Raw genomic sequence first — 25,787 nt, forward strand, 5'->3', positions numbered from 1 at the left:
TTAAGCACTCTTTGTATATGATGATGTATTGTAGTATGAAGTCCACAGGGAAAGCAGTTGAGAGAGGATGATGGATGTAAAGTGTGAGGGGTAAGGACAAGCTGACACCCAAGAGCACAAGCTATAACCCACAAGGATGGGCTCATTTTAGGTCTCACTGCCTCCAACATGGATGAAATGAGTGCCCTTCAGGAGATGCTAGCACTCGCCATCATGGAGCTAAACACATCCCTGGCCCAGGGGTAAGAGAAACCAAAGAGGATACAGGGCAAGGTGAAGCAGTGCAAAGAAGGAAATTCTGGGAAGCATAGTTCATCCTAATCAAGCTAACACATTGCAGAGACACTACAGTCCAACCCTTGTGGAGACAAAGTAAAGTCATGCTAATGCCTAACATATACAACCATCCCCTATAAAACAAACATGCTAACCCTCTCCCTAAAATAGGATACAAAGTCTCTCTTCAAACTGATTCAAACTACCCCTTGGCATCCTGTAACTTAAATACAGAGGTATAGTTAACGTGTCTTATACTAAATGGTAGGGGAATGAGACAGTGGGGAAAAAAAATAATTGGTTAATATATACATAAACATTCATATAAAAAGGGGAAATGAATATGTTTACCTCATAACTACTACAGTGCTAATTTCTATAACTGGTCACGTGGTCATACCTAGTATTTATAACTACCTTTTCCTGCAACCATTCCATGTTCCCTTTGTCCTCAGCAAGTACCTCTGCTGTTTATAGTTCTTTATCTGGTAAGGTGGCCCAAACTTTCATTCCTGAAGAATCTGGGCCAGTATCAGTGCTGCTTAAATTGAGTTTTTCCATTGATTTTAACCATAGGACATGGGAGTACTGCATTCCAGATATACTCCTCCTTCCCCACATTATATAGCACCAACCCAATTTCTCCTTATAGATAGTTAGTGGGAAGCAGCTGCATAGCACAGGGAGATCAGCTTGGTGCTTTGTGACCACGTAGAGGGGTGGGATAGGGAGGGTGGGAGGGAGACGTAAAAGGGAGGAGATATGGGGATTATATATATACATATAGCTGATTGACTTTGTTGTACAGCAGAAACTAACATAGCATTGTAAAGCAATTATACTCCAATAAAGATGTTAAAAAAAATAGTCAGGCTCAATCTAATAATAATTCCCCTTCTCTGCCTGTTGATTTACAAAGTGGCCAGAAGGAGGTGGTCCCAACTTCCAGTTCAATGGAATCATTGTGTCCATAGGTGAAAACATTCTTCTCTTTGGAACTAAGACCTCTAGATCAGCAGATCCTAAAGTTATAGGGACAAGAAGCAAAAATTTTGCTAGTGGATCGGAGTAATTATACATGGAGCCACTCTCATTTCCGCACCTTGATTTCTGTACCCATGAATCCTAGTTATGTTAAGAAACAGCACCACAAATCAAAAGCTGATTTAGAGCATATACAGCCTCCCGGAGGACACTGCCCCAATCCCACAAGTCACTGCCACGTGGCTGCACTGTAACCAAGTCTTCAAAAGGCCCTTCCTCCATTCTATCGAGCCAGCTGCTTCAGGATGATAGGGAGCACAGTAGGACAGGTGAAATCAGTAAGCATGGGCCCACTGCCATACTTCATTTCCTATAAAGTGAGTTCTTTAGTCAGAAGTGATGCTGTGTGGAATACTATGGTGGTGAAAAAGGCAGTAAGTCCACGGATAGTGGTTTTACTAGAAACACTGGAAGTAAGGAAGGCAAATCCATATCCAGAGCAAATGTTTATTACACTGCGAACAAAGCACTGCCTTTTCCATGATGAAGTGGTGCAATGTAATTAACCTGCCAGCAGGTAGATGGCTGGTCCTCTTGGAGAATGGTGCCACTGTTTCAGTGTTGCACCCAAATCCGCCTTAATGAGTGGAGGTCCCTGCTACTGAGCCAATGCATAACCGACCCTGGCACCATGCCCCTTTTGTTCATGAGCCAACGTATACTTTCTAGTGATTGTGGTTCTCTGACTGAATTCTAATGCATTTGGTACAGAGGAATAGAGTCTTAAAGACACATTCTCTGAATTGGTTCTGGGTTATCTGGAATTGGTCCTTTCATCTTGCTTTTATAATATAATTCTACATTTGTATTTAAAACACCAAAAGTACCTATATAAAATTTAATAAACTTTTTGATGACAAACACAAAGTATTCAGGTTATACTTACTAAAGACTGAATCAACATATTAAGACAACTTTTCTGAATCTCAGGAGGTACATTTGCAAAGCTTCTCTCAGACCAAAACCTTGCAAAATGCTTTACAATCCACCTGTTAAAAATCAAAGATACTCAAGTTAAAGAAATGAAAATATTTTTCATTATAATATTCAGTAACATTTTGGTTTTCAATAATATAAGTTTTATATATATTATGTTTTGACTAACCCTAACAGTTAATTTTGTGAGTGCTATAATGGACTTAACTAAGTTCCCTTTTCTGTAAACATTTATTTCAAATCCACTCTGGGTTATGTGCATGGCTTTTAACATAAATAACCATGGTTCAGCTAAAATAACATTGATTCCAAGCATCTTGAGTAATATCTACATCAATACTTCTCCTCAATTGTTGTAACTAGTTAATTAAGCATTAAGCTATTTACATTGTGCCCAAGAAAATAGGCCAAGTCTAAAATTTCCCAGAAAATTAGGAGAATGGAAGAACAGAATCCCTAAATTAATAATATCAGCACTACTTCAGATCACTTACTTCATGCAGTCAGCAAAAAGACTTTCCACTCCAACTGAATGAGCAATAATCAGGCATTCTAATATAGATGCCAACCTTCTGGGAACAGGCTAAAATTGATAGAAAACACTACATTTATTCTTTTTCAACTTACAGAGGCTAAAAGTAATTGGTTCATAAAAATGATCTGATTTACATACCTAAACTGCAGAATAAATATATGTAACTCAAAAGTCTGTTATTCTTTTAAAATCAGGTATCACTGATAAACTTTAGTTTTTATAGGATAGCATTTGAGTTCTTTTAGCTGCCAGAATGCACAGTTTATATTCTAATTTCTTTTAGCGTAAATATTTTCTAGAGTACAAGTGGTATAATAATTTCTAGCACATCACATTGCAACACAACCATATGGTCTAATCTGCTTCCCAAAGTATAAATATAACTTTAAGTACATGTGCAATGGGAGGTCCTACATTGACCTCAAACAAAATGACAGAATTTAATTAGATCGTGATTATATAAACATATTTTTAAAAAGCACATATACAGAAGTAATGAACTAAAACAATAAATAAATAAAACGTAGATACAAGTAGTGAAGAACTCACTGCTCTTGGTGTTAAGCCTCAATATGTGCTACGTATTACCTGTGCCATGTATTTTCTGTTTTTTAGACTATGTTCCTAAGCACATCTATTGCCCTAGCCCTATTAGGGTGAATAGAGTTCAGCTTCTCTTTGTACACATTCATTAGTTGTGATTTGCGTTTATGCACTTAATAAAGACCAGCAATCAACCAATATGTATATATAGTCTCTAAATATGTATCTGAAGATACCTTGCACTCAGAGAACAGCAAAAGCTTCTTCAGAAATGCCTCCAGCATAGTCCTTCAAATAAGGTCAGTGATTTCCAATTTTTTTTTTTTTTTTTTTTTGCGGTACGCGGGCCTCTCACTGTTGTGGCCTCTCCCATTGCGGAGCACAAGCTCCAGACGTGCAGGCTCAGCGGCCATGGCTCACGGGCCCAGCCACTCCGCGGCATGTGGGATCTTCCCGGACCGGGGCACGAACCCGTGTCCCCTGCATTGGCAGGTGGACTCTCAACCACTGCGCCACCAGGGAAGCCCTCCAATTTTTTTTTATTGATTTTTTTTCCATTTCATTATTTATTTATTTATTTTTGGCTGCATTGGGTCTTCGTTGCTGTGCGCGGGCTTTCTCTAGTTGTGGCAAGTGGGGGCTACTCTTCATTGCGGTGCGTGGGCTTCTCATTACGGTGGCTTCTCTTGTTGTGGAGCACGGGCTCTAGGTGTGCAGGCTCAGTAGTTGTGGCTCGCAGGCTCTAGAGCACAGGCTCAGTAGTTGTGGTGCACAGGCTTAGTTGCTCCACGGCACGTGGGATCTTCCTGGACCAGGGATCGAACCCATGTCCCCTGCATTGGCAGGCGAATTCTTAACCACTGCACCACCATGGAAGTCCCCCAACTTTTAAAATTACAAATTGCTATTAATTTGATTTCCTAATACCCTTCTCCTAAAGGTGTTACATACTACTTAGGAAATTAACTGTAAATACCTGTTTTTGCACATCAACAATTTAGTTATTCCCTTTGAGATAACTGAAGGTACTCTAAATTGTCCTAAAATCAGAAATGGCTATCACTATATAAATTATACAATAATTCTACTAAGTTAAATAATTTGGTTTTCTGACCCACTTCAGGTAAGATAAAAGTAGTATGAGGGAAGAGACTACTGGTGTAGATATAATTGACAACCTAAAAGCATCCAGAAGCATAACAGATTATAAAAGTAAGCACAAGAGTTAAGAAGTCTAGCAATCTAATTTTATTTAGGAATAACCAGCCCTCCACAACACAAAATCCACTACTTGATGTATAACTTAAGAATAATTTCCATACAAAATATTAAAATGCAAAATAATTTGCTGCTTAAAGGCAAAGGCTAGCAAACCAGCTTGTGGGCCAAAACTAGTCCACCACTGTTTTTGTGAATAAAGTTTTATTGGAACACTGCCATGCTGTTCCATTTACATATTGTCCATAGCTGTTTTTGGTCTATAACAGCAAAGCTGAGTAGTTGTGATGGAGACTGTATGGCCCACAAAGCCTAGAACATTAACTATCTAGCCTTTTATAGAAAAAGTTTACTGACCCCTGGCTTAAAGGGATAACTAGCTTTCTAAGAATTTTATTTATATGGAAATGCTGATTTCCTAAGTGTTTTTGTAATAGGATGACTTGATCTTTAGTCATCTTCAAAACCTGCTTGTAAAATCTGGGATGACATATATTTAAATTATAACCTAAGATATATTTTTAAATCAGTGGCAAAAAACATAATGTAAAACCCACTATAATCCTATAAATGAAGTTCTAAAATTTACTTTTAAAAAAGACAAGATTGTAAAGTTAATGAAATGACTGAAGCTAGCTTGCCAAGAGCTCTGGGGCCCGTTAACCACCATATTATATCCCATCATATGTTACTGTGGCATGTGCTATTATAGATGTACTATATTTAAGTCACTGCCAAGAAACTGCATAATTGAGATCTAGAAGTTAAAAATTATACATTCAAACATATATTTATCAAAATATATATTGTTAAAATACGTAAAGCAAACAATTTAAAGATCAGGTCAATAAAAACAAAAACTGCCCTCAAATATCTGTTAGCACAGTAGTACACACTTCATTAAAATAAAGTAAAATAATTTTCAACAAAATGCCATATTGATAATTTAAAAGCATTTTATCTTCTGTTGTTTAAATGGCAACAAATATGCCTTTTGTATTTTTAACATTAAGTGAAGTATTGAAAGTAAAATATAAGAAGCTGCATGTAACCTGTGTATACCCATGAACATACTAAAAAGTAGAGGCAATGGTCCAAAGACAATACATAAAAGAGATTATTTTTTAAATGTTTCATGCAATTGGTTTATTGAGGAGTCTCAGTTTAAAGGAGATACTAACAAAACTTTCTTTCCCCAATTCGTGCTATCAACCATGCTGTGTCAAATTCCCTCTTTTCCCATACTTTAATGATCATAGGCAAATTCCAGTACCTTCTGGTTACTTTTGGTATTGAAATTCGGTATAGTACTATTTAAACACCTATCTCATACTTGATTTAAATCTTTCACTCCCCATCACTGACTACACTTTCAGTTGGGGAGATCTGGAATGGAGAGTAGAACATGGTCTCTTGCTCCTCCATTTTGTGGGTCTAACTCCTGTGGAAGAGGGTTATGGATGGCTGTGGTCACCTTATGTAACTAACCAGTAACCAACATGGTAATAGGAAGATGTCCTTGACTACTCTAATCCAGATGTTGGTGGCCTTTGCTAATGTGGCGGCTTGTTAAGAGACAGACTGAATTTCACCCTAACCTCTCAGTGGTAAAGGTTCTCCTAGGGTTCATGACGTTTGATGCCTCCTTACGTGGGACACTGTCATTTGACCCTGTATCAGTCTCTTCTAATCTTCATTGAACCACTAAGGTCCCTTTCCTTCCCTGCATACCATGCATAATTGGCGTGTGGAATGGACTCTCCATTATTTTTTTCTATCTATGACAATAACTATTGCCTCTAGTCACCAGGCTAAGTACTGGCTTCTCCAGCAAGACTCCTCCTCCCTTAAGAAATCTCCATATTCAAGTATATTCTCACTGGTTCCGGAGACATATTCCAGGCTCTTCCAAGAAATCTCTTAGTACTTTCTTTTCTTCTTTGATGGAAGTTCCAGAGTGGATTGGTTATACAGATATGATAGATGTTCATCTCGGGTCTGAGAAGACATTATCTCCTCACTGCAGATACCCCTATCTTTAATCTTTATTTGGAACAGGCTCTTAACTTTCTCTTGGCTGGGAAGATGGGGGAAGATGAAAGAGAAGGAAAAGTCTTTCACCAGGATTCTTCACTTTCTGCAATGCTGAGGACACCACAGACTGTGCTCCTTCTTCTAGCTCCCTTACGTATAGAGGCTGGAATGAGTGGTTGATTAAAGGTAGCTAAGGAGTTTAACTGTTTCTCAGTGAACCTTGAAAGGTTGGTAGGGGTGGTAGACCCAGTTCATGACTCTGTTTTAGCACATGGGGTGATTCCTCAGCTACAACTTATAGACAGATAGGAAAAGTCCATTCCAACACAAAAATCTAAATTTAATTAAAATTATTAAAATTACATAATTACAATGCATATTGTTGGCTCAAGTAGCCAATAAGAGGGGACTATTGATGTAAAAAATTCTTTTAAGGGCTTCCCTGGTGGCGCAGTGGTTGAGAGTCTGCCTGCCGATGCAGGGGCCGGTGTGGGACGATCCCACATGCCGCGGAGCAGCTAGGCCCGTGAGCCATGGCCGCTGAGCCTGCACGTCCGGAGTCTGTGCTCCGCAACGGGAGAAGCCACAACAGTGAGAGGCCCGCGTACCGCAAAAAAAAAAAAAAAATTCTTTTAAGATTTGTTTTTTGTTGATTATAAAAGTAATACATAACCATGGTAGAAAATTTAGAAAATGTAGAAAAGCGTAAATAAGAAAATAAAAGATAGCAGAGAAAATTAGAACAATGGTGAATCTAAGAATAATGTACCAAATGGCTTTGAAATGCATAGTATAGCATGTTTCTTTAGACAAATTTACATTTGCATAAACTAAAATTAAAAAGTCAGTATTCATATAGCACCTGGGGGAGAGAAGTAGAAGAGAACTATATCACACCCCAAGTACATGCTATAAAGAGAAGTGGTAGGAAGGAGGAATGTCCTTTCAGGGAAAAGAACCAATGAAGCACTGTGTAGACCTTTGATAAACGGAGAAAGTAGTTCCCAAATTCCTTTCTCTTAGTTCCAAACCCTAACTGTGAGTCCCAACCATACACTCCACCTTTGAATTATATAGAATATTTCCATATCATTTCAGTAAACCCCCACCTCAACTTTATCTTACTTAAAATGATCTGAATTAATTTCTGTTTTCTGCAAGCACATCCTAAGAGTTATTTCTCAGTTAGGGTTCTCATTAGTTAAAATGACAATGCTAACAGAGTTAAAAAGCTAGTAGGGGGCTTCCCTGGTGGCGCAGTGGTTGAGAGTCCACCTGCCGATGCAAGGGACACGGTTCGTGCCCCGGTCCGGGAAGATCCCACGTGCCGCGGAGCGGCTAGGTCCGTGAGCCATGGCCGCTGAGCCTGCGCGTCCAGAGCCTGTGCTCCGCAACGGGAGAGGCCACAACAGTGAGAGGCCCGCGTACAGCAAAGGTAGTAGGTAATAATGGTTGACTTTAAGCACTAGGTAAAAGATTTCTAAGACTCAGTAATTACCTTCTGAAAGAAATTACAGTAATCTCTTCTTAAAATATAGATGGCTACTTCTTTTAATCCTTCTAGTCCATACATATCAGCCATATTGAGTATGTGCCTAAAGTAAAAATAGATGCACTGTTAATTCTTCAATTTAAAAACCAAGGCATAATACACAATAATTTTTTGATAATATATAGTTTAGAAAAAAGAATAATCTTAATTATTTTAATTCTAACTTTATACCCTACATAATAGATACTGTTTATAGATTATAAAAAGGACATAGGTCAAAAGTTGAAAGCCCTGTAACTTGATTTGATTTGTGGGGAATAACACAAAGTAAATTTGGAGATGTTTCAATCAAACTCCCCTCATATTCTCAGTCATATGCAACAAAGTCCAGGAAACTGCTTCAAAGGCTGTAAAAGTTACAACTCTTCACAACAAATACGAATAATAAAAATTTAGGGGGAGGGCAAATAATTGATCCTTATCATATTGAAAATGCCTACAAATGACCATAAGATTGGAGATGGCATCCAATAATTCAGAGGGTTTCTGTTGCTTCTTTCAACTGGCAAGTATTTGAGTACCCACACATACTTTAGGTACTTAGGAAACCTACAAGCCTTGATACCATGATAAAATTTCTTATAGTTTTCCATGGGCAAAACTTCAGTACTTAATCCCTTTGACTCATGATACCTTCTCCCCCAAATCATATTTATTCAGTTTATAACTAAAGGAACTAATGAATATTTAAAAGTAAACTAGCAGCCTTCATTTGTCTGATGTTAGAATAGCAATAAAAGGAGAGAACATTCAGAAAATTAGAAGAGCAAGATAGATTTCACTCTCCAGTAGGATTTCAGCAGCTTAGACGGCATTTCACCACAGAGTACTAAAGAATCATACGACTTTTTTTTTTTTTCTTTTCTTTTTTTGGCCACATCACCCGGCATGCAGGATCTTAGCTCCCTGACCAGGGATCGGACCCGCTCCCCCTGCAGTGGAAGCGTGGAACCTTAACCACTGGACTGCCAGGGAATTCCCGTTAATCTTTAGGATGCCTAAATTCTCAGATTAATTTTAGGGTTTTTTTCCTTTTCTTTTGACATCCTAAAATTAAAAAATAAAGTAGTAAAAAAATTATTCCAAATTTGATAAAAGTTCAGTTAATTTTATAAAAACCTGTCATCTATTTTCCAAAACAAATATTAAGTTTTTCTAACATAATTTAAGTGCAATAGACTTTTCTTAATCTTATTACTGTGAGTTGCTAGATCATCTTTTCTTCTAAATAAGGTGACTTACTATTTTTAGATATTCCCAAAATACACACAAGATAGGCAAAATAGACAATAAAATTGAAGCTTCTACTTCATTGACACTTTTAAACAAAGCTCAACAAAGCAGAAGCCACAAAATATTAATACTTTTATATTTAAAATCATTAAAAAATCATACATACCCAACATTAGCTTTGTCTGGAAAGTCCAAAGTTCCTCCATATATAAAATGTATCAAAACATTCATTTCTACATGGCTTATCCTGAAAAATAAAACTATACTCAAATCCAGAAATAATTAAGATTTAACTGATAGCAACGATACATTCTATTTTCCCATAAACTTTTAACCAAGATAAAGTTCTAATCTCATTTTTATCTGAAGAATATATTCTTCGAATAACATCCATGAGGTATGCCATTAATTTAAAAATGAAGCATAACTGGAGCTATGGGTTTTTATATGCTATAAAATGTTATTAGTATATTATAAAATACCTGATTATTTTTGGGGCATCTTCCATGATAGACAAAGTTAGAAAGGGCTTTAGAGATCATAGTTCAACCTCTGGCTCATTAAGAAATCCTTCTCAGCATCTCTGACAAATGGCCTCTGGTCTTGCTTAAAGCCTGGGATGGACAACTCTACTCACTAGAAAGAGTCTTGTTATGCTGTATAGATTTCTTAATTTGTAATACCTATCCAGTGGCTCTAGCTCTGCCAACATCCTCATTTTACAGATTTAAAAGTAAAGACATGACCTAAGAAGTAGTCTGAAGTGATAATCTTTATGTCCCACTGACTACTAGATCTCAAACTCTAAATTCATGACTTCCTCTCCCAACACCCCAAATTCGGTCTTCTTTCTGTTTTTCTTATTTCGTTCATAGCACTGTTGCAGGACTTCTTGCATCTTGTCCCACCCTCTATTCCTCTGTATCAAGGGAGGTTAATTATCCAACAACCATTGGGCATTGGTCAGGATGAACTCTAGATGAGAGGTAATTTGATTCCTTTTCTCCTTTCTTCTCTGCTGAATCAGTGGTAAGAGGTGATGGGGAAGAAGTGCATCCGCTGTCCAGATTCAGACTTTCTCTCAGGTGGGCTGTCTTAGAGTAGACATAGCTAGCAAATCAACTTTGGCTCTTGCGTTAAAGCACATTTTACTGCTTTAACAGTTTTTATCAAAAATCAACGAAATGTTTTCTAACTTCGTCTGCTGAGTCTTTTGTCTCATTTTGAGCAGGAAGAAAGTATACTATTTATTGGGGCCCCCTCAAAATTCCAACAGATAGCAAAGATGGATAGCAGACGCCCCTCTTCCCCATCACCTCTTTTCATGGGTTCAGCAGAGAAGAAAGGAGAAAAGAAATCCAATTACCTCTCATCTAGAGTTCATCCTGACCAATGCCCAATGGTTGTTGGATAATTCACTCACCTTGGTACCGAGGAATAGAAGGTGGGACAAGATGCAAGAAGTCCTGCAACAGTGCTATGAACGAAATAGGAATAACAGAAAGAAGACTGAACAATAACCTAAATGCCTAAGTCAGAGCTGGAGGTTCATCTTAATTCTCTCCCTCATTATATTCTGTCATTTTATACCTTCAAAATTTTCTTGAATTCAGCCTCTGCTGTCTAATTTCCCCTTTCATTGCCCTGGTTTAGCCTCTCAGTTTCTCTCCTCTCTACTATGATAATGTATCCTCTCGTGTGGGCTTCTTGCCTGAAATTATCTCCTTGCATCCCATTTCCCACATTGTTATTAGAGTGACTTTGCTAAAATGTAAATCTGATATAGCCCCTGACTTTAAAAACCCTTCAACAATTCTCCATAGCACCTAGGAAAAAAGCCTACATTCTTTAGCTTGGTGTACAATGTTCTTTATCATCTGATCTCTAGTTCTCCCTCTCTAGCAGCTGTTCCAAGATAAGTAAACTGCCGTTTCTTATACCTGAACTACTTATAATTCTTTATATATCCATGCCTTAGCAGATACTGCTCACTCTGCTTAAAATCCTCTCCCTCTCTACTTATTTCATCTTTTAGACAGAAGACATGTGGCTCTTTACCTCTGATTGTTTCCTTAATGCTCCCAAGGGGGGGAAAAAAAGAAATCACTGAATGTTAAACATAAATAATAACTAACATCAGTTGAGCATTTATTATGATTCAGTCATGAGCTAATAAGCATTTTGAATGCCATTAGCTCATTTAATCATCATAACAACTCAATGGTAGATATTGTTATTAGTCTCATTTACAGATGAAACAACTGAAATTAAGTAACTTGTCCATGGGGGCAGGTGCTGGAAAAAAAAAGTAAATTGCCCAAGGTCAAATGACTAGTGATGCACTGGATCTTAAATCCAGGCAGATAGCACTGGAATTTTGGAATTTTCGAATTTAAATCCAGACTCCAAAGCCTGGGCTCTTAAGCAGTATAACACACACACACACACACACACACACACACACACACCCCCCACACACTTCCCTTACCACATTTATCAAACTGACTTGTAATATCTTTGTTTACGTATTTGTTTCTCCTTCTAAACTGAGTTCTGTGAGGGCAGGATTTGTGTCTTATTTACCCTTGCATCTCTAGTAGCAGCAGAATGTCAGCATTGATTCAATATCCCCAGGTTGAGAAGAATTTCCTTTCCCCACATAATACCTGAGCTCCGCAGTGGAAGCAGGGTGGGCACAGTGCTGATAAGACCTTCACAGTTTGTTAAGCATGGTATCTAATGTCTGCTAAAGGAACAAAAGGAGGAAGGCAAGAAGAAAAGAAATGGAGTCCTCAGGGTAGGACTCAGAAAGGTGTCTGCTTTGATTTTATGGCCTTAAATAATATATGCTCAATAAATGTTTAATGAATATTTAATGAATGGCTTATTAGGGTAGTTATAAGCATCTCCCAAACCTTCAGAAGGAATACTGAGTTGAAAACATATAAATATTTTTCAATTTACTTAATAAATATTTACTGCCCCCTACTGGTTTCTGCTGATTCAAAATTCCACATCTTTAATACTTAGAAAAAAGTCAAATCTCTAAATATTCTCATTTATATACATTGATACAAGATTTGATCTCAGAATGATTATGCCATATCATCTATAGTTTGTAGCCTAAAACAGTAGCATAATTATTAGATTCCATGCACTTTTCCTCAAAATTTCGAGAGCCATTCTTATCAGTATTAATGAGGACTGACCATTTCTGTTGAAAGAATAGTTTCTTCTAAGACTTGACATATTTAAGCAAAGGATAATAATGACTAAGTAAAAATAAAAGGAGTTTTATTAAAATAAATAGCAAAAGCTAGACATTTGAGCTTTTGTATCAATATATATGATAGCTATAAAAACAGCAAGAAACTGTTTTCCTGCTGTCTTGACAGATGTTTTACTAAACTTCATTCTCATTATTGTAAGTCATCTGTATTTTTACTAAAAGTGTTTATAAAGACATGATCAACTGACCTGGAAAAAAAAAAAAACCCAACAAATTACTGCAATAGCCCACAGTTTAAATGGAAAGATTTAAAGCACTATTCCTATTTAAATGTAATCAGAATAAAATCCTGTAGGAGATGAAAATATAACATATACCCAGAGTTAGAAAAAAGAAAAGCCTATGAGAGGACAGAGCTCTAGGATCATATACAACATGTGCCCAGTCTAAAACCTCTGTGCTTTATATGTGCTTCCTAGAGTTTCAGGCTCCTATATATGTGGGCCAAGGTAATGTAGGGTCTCATTCACTCATTCATTTGTTCATATACAGTCAGTATTTATTGAATGATAGGCCCTATTCTAGACCTTGAGGATACAAGAAGCTTATGTTCTACAGAGAGGACATGGACAATAAATATGTCAACAAATATACAAAGAAGATAATTTTAATAGTGAAAAGTGAAGACAATACAACAGAATAACATAGAAGAGAATAACTAGAGTTAGGCTGTAGCTACTTTAGGTGGGGTAGTTTGGGAAAAGCCTATGGGCCAGATCATACAGGTTCTTATAGATTATGGTAAAGATTTGGGTTTAATTCTGATTGTGATGAGAAGGCATTGAAGAATTTTAGTCAGAAAAGAAATATTATCTGACTTATATTTGAAAAGATCATCCTGAAGGTTCACAGCAAGCCCAGGAATCTCCCAAGGGAGAAAAGAAAATCCAAATTTATGCTCTAAAGTCTCAAGCCACCACTGAAAGACCTCTTTTTATATAAAATGGAAACATGTGGGGTTTCTTTACAGAACTATTGGCTGTGGTTCAATTTCCAGTATAGGATGTGGAAAATTTCCTCCTTCCTCCACCAGGAGAACTTCCTTCCAACTATATCCTTCCCCCTCCAACTCTGGGACATGGATAATAGGATAATAGGATAATCATTATCAAGGATAATAGGACCCTACTATTCCTACTATAATTTATTGAAGGCTGTCCATCTTAAAAATATCATGTGCATTACATCGTTGAGCTACCAACTCATTAAAAACATTCGGTTCTTTTCTGTAAGGATTTCAGACAGGATTTCAATTCTAATCTACTGCAGAAAACATCCTACAGATATGCAACAGTGGCACAGTTCCAAAAGCGGTTGCTGACCAAGCACAGCAGGCATTGCTGTCCTGGTACTGTAAATGGCCCTCACTTGAAGCCTTTTCTCTCTAGAAAATGAGAACAATATAATTTAGGGAAAGAAGAAAAAGACAAATATTAATGAGCACTACATACTATGTACCAAGCACTATGCCAGGTTTTTTTCTTTCAACAACCTCAGGAAACTTAAAGAAGGTAAGCAATGTCCCTAAAGTCATGTAACAGTTTAGGACTGGATGTAGGACTTCCTATAAGGACACCAAAGTCCATGATCTTTCTACTATACCACACAATCCATGGAAACATCTACCCAGGATTACCATATAAGTTAATGTGAAAAGAGATTTTATTTTGTAGATTACTTTGTTATAATATAAAAATTCCTAAAAGATGTGATTTTTTTAAAAAAAGTAAAATCCCTAAATCCCCTTTAGCCTTCCTACAGCTTTATACACCATGATGCTAATAACATTTTAGGTGGTAATTTGAGACAGTCAATTTGATATATGATACAGGAGGGGAAAGCAAAACAGATTGTGTGATGATAATAATAATAAAGGATGTAGATAAAACCCAGAATCTGTCAGGAAATTCTCTTTTCATTTTAGCATTAGAAAACCTTGTTACATCAAGCAAAATAAAAGAGTCAAAAAGAAATGTATCCTCATTTCCAATGTGCTAGCATTAGAAGTGAATAAGCTGATTAGGAGTAAGTGTCCACTGCTGAAATAGCAGCTCTGGGTAAGATGATCCAGTAAGGAGTAGAGTCTTGCTTACAACAGAAGTGAAGGGAAAATACTGTAAGAGGAGTGAGCCTGATCATTGCTGGCACTGCTACAACGTACAGCCTACCTATTTGTAATGACAGTTTAAAACAAATTTGGCTACTTCTACTTGGCTTTCCCTTGAACCACTAAAGTTGGTCAGTAGCAGTCAAGCCATATTATAAGAGGAGATTTTTATCCATTACCTCCACTATAATGAAAGAAGGAAAATTATAGGTGGTGAGTAGAGACCAATAGTTATGCCACTACATCTTTCTTATCTATTGACCTCTTAATAAATAGACTTCTCCTTTAAAAGCCTGTGTGTTTTGAATGTTTAATCGGATCACTCGTGAGTGCTGATTAAAGATTGCCTTTGTTCCCATAGCTAAACTCAGAGGTCATTTTGAGCAATAGAGAATAAATAAAAGTAGAGCAGCTCTGGTTGAAGATGTGCCTCTTCCCTAATGGCCTTCCCCTCATATCCCAATCCCATGCCATGTATTCCCTAACATACCTACCAGGAACTTTAGGGTCCTATGGGAAAATCACTGATTTAAACAGTGGAGAAGATCAGTCTGAGATAGCTCAAGAACACACGCCAATGCGAAACTTTTAATTTCTTCAGTGACTGTTGTGGAATGGACTTTGAATTAAGAATCAACAAACATGTAACTTATATTCAGCATAAGCACTTATTTACCAAGTAACCCCTGGAAGACATTTAATTTATCTGATCTTGTTTTTACTCATCTGTAATATGTGAATATACCCTCTCTCTCAAAGACTGATTCTAAAAATTAAAGGGCACCATAAGTGTGGAAGAATCCTAGAAAATATATGATGTTATTGTAAGGTATTATCACTGCTGAGGACAGAATCTATTTGGAGAGAGGAACAAAGGTATATGTTAATAGGTATCAGATAGTAAAAATTGTCACTAAACATATAAGCAACTAAGATTTCTTCTACGAAATTAGACAAGTGTTCTCTGTAAATTACTTTCCCCTGCTGTCAAGTAAGGTCCAATAATCATACACTTCTTTTGACCTTTATCTCACTACATAGAATCACATGATTTTTAATAAATGCCAAAAAAGTTGCATTCTGAGTCAAACTAGGTTATCTCTTCATTTAAATTTTTATTTAATTCAGTTCTAATGAGAGAAGATTGACAGTTTTAAAAAATGATATCTAAAACATCTGAAACACAGTCCCTGGACACGTTTCCAAAATTACACTAGAGTGATTATCCCTAGGATTGACACACTTAGAGCAATTCTGGCCTCTGCTAGCATTATCCCTCTTCCTATATTCAGCAGATATTTTAAATTCACCATAAAGGAAGAGGCCTTCTTGGCAGGATATATATATCTTTCAGGTTGTTTTTCAACAGTGAATGATAAGGTTTCACCAACTGATTCAACTACACATTCCTTTTACCCATAGGCTAATAAACCCTTTGCTTGGAGTACAAAATCTTCCATAATCAGGAACTACCTGGTGATTGCCAGATTGTGATATGTGTATCGAAACTGTGATATGTAATATAATTAAAACACAACTCTCTAAAACCCTGGTAAGAAAGAAAGGAGGTTTAGGTTCTTCTGCATATGTGTTTCATTTCTATTAAATGAATGAAATATGAAAAAGTAAATAAAAACACATAACATATTCTTACAAATGTTTCAATTTTCCATATTTTATAGACTGAGAAATTAAAAATGAGAGGCATTTGGGGATCAATTTTAGTTAGTAAGGAAACCAGACAGCTGTAACCTAGAAGGCTCAAGATTATAGGCCAGTGTAAAAAATAGTGAGAATTTTTCAATACTTTCCATGCATCCACTGTTATGGAATCACCACGACCACCATTCCACACCCAACCCTCTAGCCAAGGTTGACCCAGTCGAGGAAACATCAGCAGTGTGAATGATGCAGGGCTGACAGGCTCCCTCAGAACACCTAGGCAGTTTTCCTACTGACAAAGCCCTCTCCCATATTGTACCCTCCAGATTCTCACAGTGATCATCTGTGACCAAAAAATATTCCATTTCACCATTTAAGGAAGTAGTTCATCTCTTAATAACTGCCTCAGCAGTTTAAACTGCCACCAACTGTGTAGATTCACCATTGCACTATCATAGGTCAGTGAAATCCACACCTATCCAAATTATTCTTTAAGAAACTACCTATTACAGACTGAATATCTGTGTTCCCCAACCCACTCAAATTCATATATTGAAGCCCTAACTCCTGTGTACCTATATGGAGATGGGGCTTCTAAGGAAATAATTAAGGTTAAATGAGGTAATACGGGTGGGGCCCTGCCCTGATGTGATAGGATTAGTGTCCTTATAAGAAGAACACCAGAGAGTGAGCTCTCTCCTTCCACCTTCCTTTTACCTCCCTGCCCCCCAGCCCCATGCACTTAAAAAGAACGTCACTGGAGCACACAGTGGAAAAGTGCCTATCTACAACCCAAGGACCCAAGGTAAGAGCTCTCACCAGACACCAACCTTGCTGGCATTTTGATCTTGCAGAACTGTGAGAAAACAAATCTTTGCTGTTTAAACCACCCAGTTTGTGGTATCTTGTTATGGTAGTCTGAGAAGACTAACGCACTATCTCTATTACTAAATGTTCCCAACTACCTCTCATTTTCAGAAAGTGTACTTTGCTGAATTGTACCACATGAGAAACATTTCATTGAACATACAGGGAAATCAGATTCATGAAAAGTGCTTTGTATTAAAAGCATTATTTATAATCATTTGCAGTCAAGCTGCCTTGTAAAAATTCTGCTTACCCTTGAAGAGTAATGTACTCTTGGGAGCTTTCAGCCCAACAGCCACTCAGCATCGCAGCAAAATAACTAGATCTTGCACTTAAAATGGCTCTAAAGGGAAGAGGGGGAGAAAACACAGGCAAACATTTATGCACAATGCAAAATGTTATTTTTTATGAAACTCTTCATCTTTACCTCTTAAAACATGATAACCATCTATTCATCTTAACTGTATTCACTGGTAGATTTTAATAATACAAATTATAAGCCTATACTTATACCAAATAATTTTGATTCCTTGATTAAAACATTAATTCCAATGTCCTTTTCATCTTTTTATTTTTTTCTCTCTCTCTCTTTTTTTTTTTTTGGCTGTGCCATGAACTTGAGGGATCTCAGTTCCCTGACCTGGGACTCAATCTGGGTCACAGCAGTGAAAGCCCAGAATCCTAACCACTAGGCTACCAGGGAACTCCCACTTAATTTTTTCTCTTGAAAGCTCTTAAATTTTAGTAACAATTTCCATGAGTAAGAGAGTAATAAATCATTTACAAATGGATAAATAAAGACCAAACGATGTCACGTAACATGTTGAGGAAACATTAATAAGAGACTAGAACTCTAAAGGTCCTGAGCTCCAGTTCAAAACTCACCATAATTATGCTCAAGAATAGCTACTTAGCTATCTCTTAAGTTTGAGAAAATGACAGTAAAGATATTTTCTTTTGAATGTCCATTCTATCTTCCCAGATAGAATGCTAATTCATCCATTCTTTCACTCAACAAATACCTACTGACTTCTGTTCTGTGCTAGGCACTATTCTAGCCTAGGGAATATAACAGTAAATGAGATACAGAGAAAATGTGAATATTCTAGTGGAGGTTGGGAGGGAAAAGTAGAGGGGGAGAGGAATAAGAGAAAGACACTTCTGGCAATGGCTTACTAGGTTGTCACAGACAAACCCTCCTGCTGAATAGCTTGGAAATATATATATATATATATATATATATATATATATAAAACATATATATATTACATATATATGTATTTTTTTTTAAAGAAAGAAATCATGATTTGAAGTGATCCAAGTATATTTTAGGTTACTTTTTCCATTGAGGCAACTGCCAAATATGAAAGCAAAAGCAATGGTTGAGAGGCTAAGAAGCTAAACATAGCTTCTGACAATCTTCACAGGCTTGGAGGCACACAAATTGGAATTTGGGATCCAGCAATGAGGAGAGACTGTGGTGGATGCCCCAGGATTCCAGTTGGACTCTGAAAGGTCTACACCTTAGGAAGAAGAATGAACAGGAAATAGACAAGCCCTTATTAGAACTGAAGTCCAGCTTTTAATGAGCTCAATCCCTGACTGGATTAAAGTGATCTCCACCTAGCCTAAATGCTTTCCAGAAGCAAAAGGAAATCTTGTCTTCATTAAAATTACATCACCCAGACTATTAAATTATTTCTATAAATTTTCAATAAAATGTCCAAAGATAATCAGGCATAATAATGAATAACTAGAAAATGAAGGAAAAGAATTTCATTTACACTATTAGCAAACAAGGTCAAATACACAGGAACAAATATAACAAAAAAGTACAAGACCTCTACATTAAAAGCTATAAAACATTGCTGAGATAATTTACAAAGACCTAAGAGAGAGCTAAACTGTGCTCATGGATTTGAAGACCCAAAACTGTTAACATGTCCATTCTGCCTAAATTAATTTCTAGATTCAATGCAGTCTTGATCAAGCTTTTTTAGTGGTACTGGAACTGGAGGTTTGGAGGGGAAAAAATGAATGTTGACGGTTAACCTCACACCATAACACAAAAATTAACTCAAAATGGATCAAAACCTAAACATAAAAGCTAATACTATAATATCGCTAGAAAAAACACAGGTGAAAATCTTTGCAACTCTGAGTAGGCAAAGATTTCTTGGGAACCAAAAAGCACGAACCAATTTTTCAAAAAAAACATAAAAAATTAAATTTTAACAAAATTTAAAACTTCAGTCCTTTTAAAGCCACTTTTAAGAAAATGGAACGATGAGCAAAATGTTGGGAAAAAATATTTGCAGAACATATATCTGCCAAACAACTGAATCCATAATATATAAGGAACTATACAACTCAATATAAGAACATAAGCAATCCTACTAAAAAATGGGCACACTCACACAAAAAATTATCAGATAAGAGCCAAATTGATTTAAATAGTTTTACTACAAAACTAATGTTTATGGCTCGTTATAAAGAATAACATCACATCAAGTTTTGAGCATTAGATTAAAATTAGAAAAAGCTATGGTCAGAACAGTACATGATTCATTTTAAGGGGGAAAAAAGGTACATGTCTGTTTCTCAATAGTTAATGTATATTAAAATTTGTAACAAATCACTCTCTTTAAGAGTGCTTTAAAAAAAATGGGTAAAAGATTTGAACAGAAACATCATAAGATATGCAAATGGCCAATAAGCACATAATATGATGCTCAAAATTGCTAGTGATCAGGGTAATGCAAATTAAAACCACAATGTGATACCACTACACACCTACTAGAGTGGCAAATATTTAAAAGACCGACAACATTAAGTGGTGAGGAAAATATGGAAAAACTGGAACTCTTCACAGCATGCAGGTGGGAGTGTAAAATGGTATAACTTCTTTGGAGAAATGTTTCTCAATTTCATAAAAAGTTAACATACACTTACCATATGACCGAGCAATTCTACTCGTAGGAATTTACCCAACAGAAATAAAAATATATAATCACACAAATACTTGCACAAAAATGTTAATACCAGCTTAATGAATAATAGCTAAACACTGAAAACAACAAATATGTCCAACAGGAGAATGGTTAAATAAATTGTGGTGTATGCATACAATGCAATATTACTCAGCAATAAAAACTGAATGAAACACTGATATACATAATACCCAAGGATGAAGCTCAAAAACATTATGCTGAGCAAACCAAGCCCAATAACATGTCTGAGTTCATTTATATGAAATTCTAGGACAGGTAAAATAAACTATAATTTAGAAAATACAGCAATAAGAAAACAAACAGCCCAATTAAAAAATGGGCAAAAAATATGAACAGAAAACTCACCAAAGAAATACAGATGACAAATAAGCATGTGAAACTCAGTTTTTGCCTGGGGCTAGAGAGAGGGAAGGTACTAATGGTAAATGGGCACAAGGGATTTAGGTGATGAAACTTCTCTGTATCTTGATTGTGCTGGGAGTTACCCAGGTTTATACATTAGTCAAAACTCATTAAATTGGACTTTCAAATGTGTGTATTTGATTGTATATTAATTCTAATTCAATAAATTTAACTTTAAAAAAGGATGAAAATAAAACTTAATAAAGAAAAGTGGCCTTTTATTACAGGCCAAGATGACTTCCTCAGTGAATTCAAATAAATATTTTAAAAACATATAAAATCAATCTTACTCATACACATTAAAAAATGAATAAAATAGAAAGAAAATAAAAGAAATGCCTCCCAACTCATTTTATGAAGTCAACGTAAATTTAAGACCTCAACCTGACAAGGACATTATAAAAAATGGAAAGTTATAGGCCAACCTATCTCATAAATATACATAAAAAAAACTTAAACAAAATATTAGCAAACTGAATCCAGCAATAAACAGAATATATAAAACATCACAACCAAGTTGAAATTATTCCAGGAATGCAGGATTGCTTTAACATTTCAAAATCAAGCAACATAATTTAGCACATTAACAAAATAAAGGAACAACACAAAAAAAGGATCATACACCATGATCAAGTTGTATTCATTCCAGGGTCACAAGGATAGTTCCACATACACAAATCAATCAATGTGATACACCACATCAACAAAAGAAAAGACATAAACCACATGATTATCTCAATAGATGCAGAAAAAGCATCTGATAAAATTCAACATCCATTCATGATAAAAAAAAACTCTTGCCAAAATGGGTATAGAGGGAACATACCTCAACATAATAAAAGTCATTTATGACAAACCCACAGGCAAAATAATACTAAAGGGTGAAAAGCTGAAAGCCTTCCTGCTAAATTCTGGAACAAGACAACGATGCCCAATTCTATTCAACATAGCACTGGGAGCCCTAGTCACAGCAATCAGACAAGAAAAAGAAATAAAAGGTATCCAAATCAGAAAGGGAAGAGGTAAAATTCTCATTATATGCAAATGAATGATACTCTATATAAGAAACTGTAAAGACTCCATACAAAAACTATTAGAACTGATAAATGAATTCAGCAAGGTAGCAGGACACAAGATTAATATACAGAAGTCTGCTGCATTTCTTTACACTAACAATGAAATATCAGAATGGGAAAGTAAAAAAAAAAAAAAAAAATCCTGTTTAAAATCACACTAAAAAACAAAAACCCTAGGATTAAACCTAACCAAGAAGGTGAAAGTCTTACACACTGAGAACTATAGAACATTGAAAAAGGAAATTGAAGAGGATTGAAGGAAATGGAAAGATATCCATGCTCTTGGATTGGAAAAATTAATATTGTTAAAATGGCCATATTACCCAAAGCAATCTACAGATTTAATGTGATCCCTATCAAATTACCCATGACATTTTTCACAAAACTAGAACAAATAATCCTAAAATTTATATGGAACCACAAAAGACTCAAAATTGCCAAAACAATCCTGAGGAAAAAGAACAAAGCTGGAGGCATAACCCTTCCAGACTTCAGACAATACTACAAAACTACAGTAATCAAAACAGCATGGTATTGGCACAAAAAGAAACATAGATCAATGGAACAGAATAGAGAGCCCAGGAATAAACCCACACCTATGGTCAATTAATCTATGACAAAGGAGGCAAGAATAAACAATGGAGAAAAGACAGTCTCTTCAGCAAGTGGTGTTGGGGAAGATGGACACCTGTATGTAAATCAATGAAGTTAGAACACTCCCTCACACCATACATAAAAATAAACTCAAAATGGCATAAAGACTTAAATATAAGACATGACACCATAAAACTCCTAGAAGAGAATATAGGAAAAACATTCTCTGACATAAATCATAGCAATGTTTTATTTGGTCAGTCTCCCCAGGCAAAAGAAATAAAAGCAAAAATAAACAAATGGGACCTAATCACACATCAGTTTTGCACAGCAAAGAAAACCATAAACGAAATGAAAAGACAACCTATGGACTGGGAAAAAATATTTGCAAATGATACAACTGACAGGGGTTTAATTTCCAAAATATATAAACAGCTGATACAACTCAGTAACAAAAAAACAAACAACCCAATCAAAAAAAAGGGCGGAATACCTAAATAGACATTTCTCCAAAGAAGACATACAGAAGGCCAACAGGCACATGAAAAGATGCTCAACATTGCTAATTATCAGAGAAATGCAAATCAAAACTACAATGAGGTATCACCTCACACCTGTCAGAAATGGTTATCATCAAAAAGTCTACAAATAATAAATGCTAGAGAGGTTGTGGAGAAAAGAAAACCCTTCTACACTGTTGGTGGGGATATAAATTGGTGCAGCTACTACAGAAAACAGTAGGGAGGTTCTTTAAAAAAGTAAAAATATGATCCAGCAATCTCACTCCTAGGCAAGTATCTGGAAAACAAAAGTGCTAATTCAAAAAGATACATGCACCCCAATGTTCATAGTGGCACTATTTACAATAGCCAAGACATGGAAGCAACCTAAGTGTCCATCAACAGATAAACGGATAAAGAAGATGTGTTATCTATACACACACACACACACACACACACACACACACACTGGAATATTACTCAGCCATAAAAAAAGAATGAAATAATGCCATTTGCAGCAACATGGATGGACCTAGAGATTATCATACTCAGTGAAGTAAGTCAGACAAAGACAAATATTATATGAGACCACTTATATGTGGAATCTAAAAAGAGTACAAATGAACTCATTTACAAGACAGAAACAGACTCACAGACATAGAAAACAAACTTATGGTTACCAAAGGGGAAAGGAGGGGGAGGTAAGCTGGGAGTATGGGATTAAAAAAATAATAAAATAAAGGAGAAAAGCCATGTGATCATCAAAATAGATACAGAAAAGTATTTGCAATTCTTATGACTTAAAAAATTTAGGAAATTTCAATCCAAGTCCCAGAAAGCTATTTTGTAGATATTGACAAAGTGATTCTCAAACTTATATGGAAAGGCAAAGAACCTAAAATAGCCAACACAATATTGAAAAAGAAGAACAGAGTTGGATGATTCACACTACCTGATTCCCAGAATTACTATACAGTTAAAGTACTCAAAACAGTATGCACTAGTGAAAGTAGAGACTCATTGATCAATGGAATAGAGAGGTCAGAAATAGACCTACACAAATACAATCAACTCAGTTTTGACAAAAGCACAATGGCAATTCAGTGGAGAAAGGATAATCTTCTTAACAGTGGTCCTGGAGCAACTGGACATCCACATGCAAAAAAAATAAACGTAGATACAAACCTTATACCTCACATAAAAATTAACTAATTACCTCAAAATGGATCATAGATATAAATATAAAACCATAAACTTCTAGAAGAAAACATAGGATCTTGGGTTTGATGATGAATTTAGATATAACATCAAACGTATGATCCAAAAACGAAAAAACTGATAAGCTGGATTCTATTAAAATTTTAAAATTTTGCTCTACAAAAGGCACTGTTAAGAGAATGAAAATCAAGGCACCAACTGGGAGAAAGTATTTGCAAAGCACATATCATATAAAGGACTTCTATGCAAAATATCCAAAGAATTCTTAAAATTCAATAGTAAGACAACAAACAACCTAACTTGACAATAAAAAAAAGATCTGAACCAAAAACTCTCAATAATATACAGATGGCAAATAAGCATATGAAAAGATCTTCAACATCATTTGCCATTAGGTAAATAAAAAGTGAAACAACAATAAGATACCAGTACATACCTATCTGAAAGACTAAAATCCAAAAAACAAAAAATAATAAGAACAGTATCAACTGCTGATGAGGATGAGGACCAGAAAGAACTCTCATTCATTGCTAGTGGAAATGCAAGTGATAGAGCCACTTTGAAAGACAGTTTCAGTAAGACCTGAAAACTTATGTCCACACAAAAACTTGTACACAAATGTTTACAGCAGCTTTATTCATAATCACCAAACTAAGGCAACCATAATGTCCTTCAATAGGTGAACAGATAAACAATGGTATATTCATTACAACTGAATACTACTCAGTGATGAAAAAAAAAAACGAATTAGCTATAAAGTCACACAAAAACATGAATGAACTGTAAATGCATATTGCTAAATGAAAGAAATCAGTCCCAAAAGGCTACATGTTACATGGCTCTATTCAAATGACATTCTAGAAAAGGCAAAACTATGGAAATAGTAAAAAAAAAAAAAAAAAAAAAAAAAAAGCCAGAGGGTTGGGGAGGGGGAAAACCTGAAGAGACTGATCAAAGGGGATTTTTAGTTGAAACTGTCTGTATGATACTGTAATGGTAGATGTAGGACAATATCCATTTATAAAAACCCATAGAGGTTTCTCGTGCTTCAGCGCGGCCTGTGCTTTTCATGTTGCCTCGGGGAGTGCTAGCCTCGTGAAGAAGCTCAGGGTAAAGGTGCAGCCACCAAAGCAGAAGTGAGAGTGACTTGACGCCGGGAGGAAGACCCCAAAGAGACCGTGGCCACAGGAGGCCGGAGGCCAGAGGCTGTCACCCTTCCCCAAGGGCTTCGACTGGGCCCCTCAGTCCGCACAACAGCTGAGCGCTGCCCGCTTAATGGACCCCATCCTGCCTCATGTGGCTGACCCAGTCGTCCTGCTGCCAGAATGAGGTGAAGTCTGAAAACTGCTCAGCAGGACCAGGCATAGAACAGGCCTCTTCTCCTGTGGTTTCACTCACCAATGACCACCACCTTGATAATTCCATGTGGCTGACAGGGTCTTGGTGCTCCAGCCTGGTGTCAGGACTGAGCCTCTAAGGTGAGAGAGCCGAGTTCAGGACATTGGACCACCAGAGACCTCCCGGCCCCATGTAATATCAATCTGCGAGAGCTCTCCTAGAAATCTCCGTCTCAACCCTAAGACCCAGCTCCACCCAATGGCCAGCAAGCTACAGTGCTGGACACCCTATGCCAAACACCTAGCAAGGCAGGAACACACCCCACCCATTAGCAGAGAGGCTGCCTAAAATC

The 25,787-nt window shown here is 36.4% G+C and overlaps 1 protein-coding gene across 1 annotated transcript in view; it reads right to left on the bottom strand.

Annotated features, from left to right (window-relative positions):
* Window positions 1-25,787, bottom strand: part of KIAA1107 (KIAA1107 ortholog) — an 89,912-nt gene that overhangs the window by 26,200 nt on the left and 37,925 nt on the right. The window contains exons 6-10 of the mRNA XM_029230952.1: window positions 17,550-17,639; window positions 9,538-9,618; window positions 8,085-8,181; window positions 2,751-2,839; window positions 2,207-2,309 (exon numbers count right to left, since the gene is read on the bottom strand). Coding sequence (XP_029086785.1) covers window positions 2,207-2,309; window positions 2,751-2,839; window positions 8,085-8,181; window positions 9,538-9,618; window positions 17,550-17,639 — 460 coding nt within the window. The remainder of the gene's footprint in view (window positions 1-2,206; window positions 2,310-2,750; window positions 2,840-8,084; window positions 8,182-9,537; window positions 9,619-17,549; window positions 17,640-25,787) is intronic.

Source organism: Monodon monoceros, unplaced genomic scaffold (assembly GCF_005190385.1).
Source record: "Monodon monoceros isolate NGI ecotype Baffin Bay Population unplaced genomic scaffold, NGI_Narwhal_1 Super_Scaffold_18, whole genome shotgun sequence".
In the NCBI taxonomy this organism is placed as follows: Eukaryota; Metazoa; Chordata; class Mammalia; order Artiodactyla; family Monodontidae; genus Monodon; species Monodon monoceros.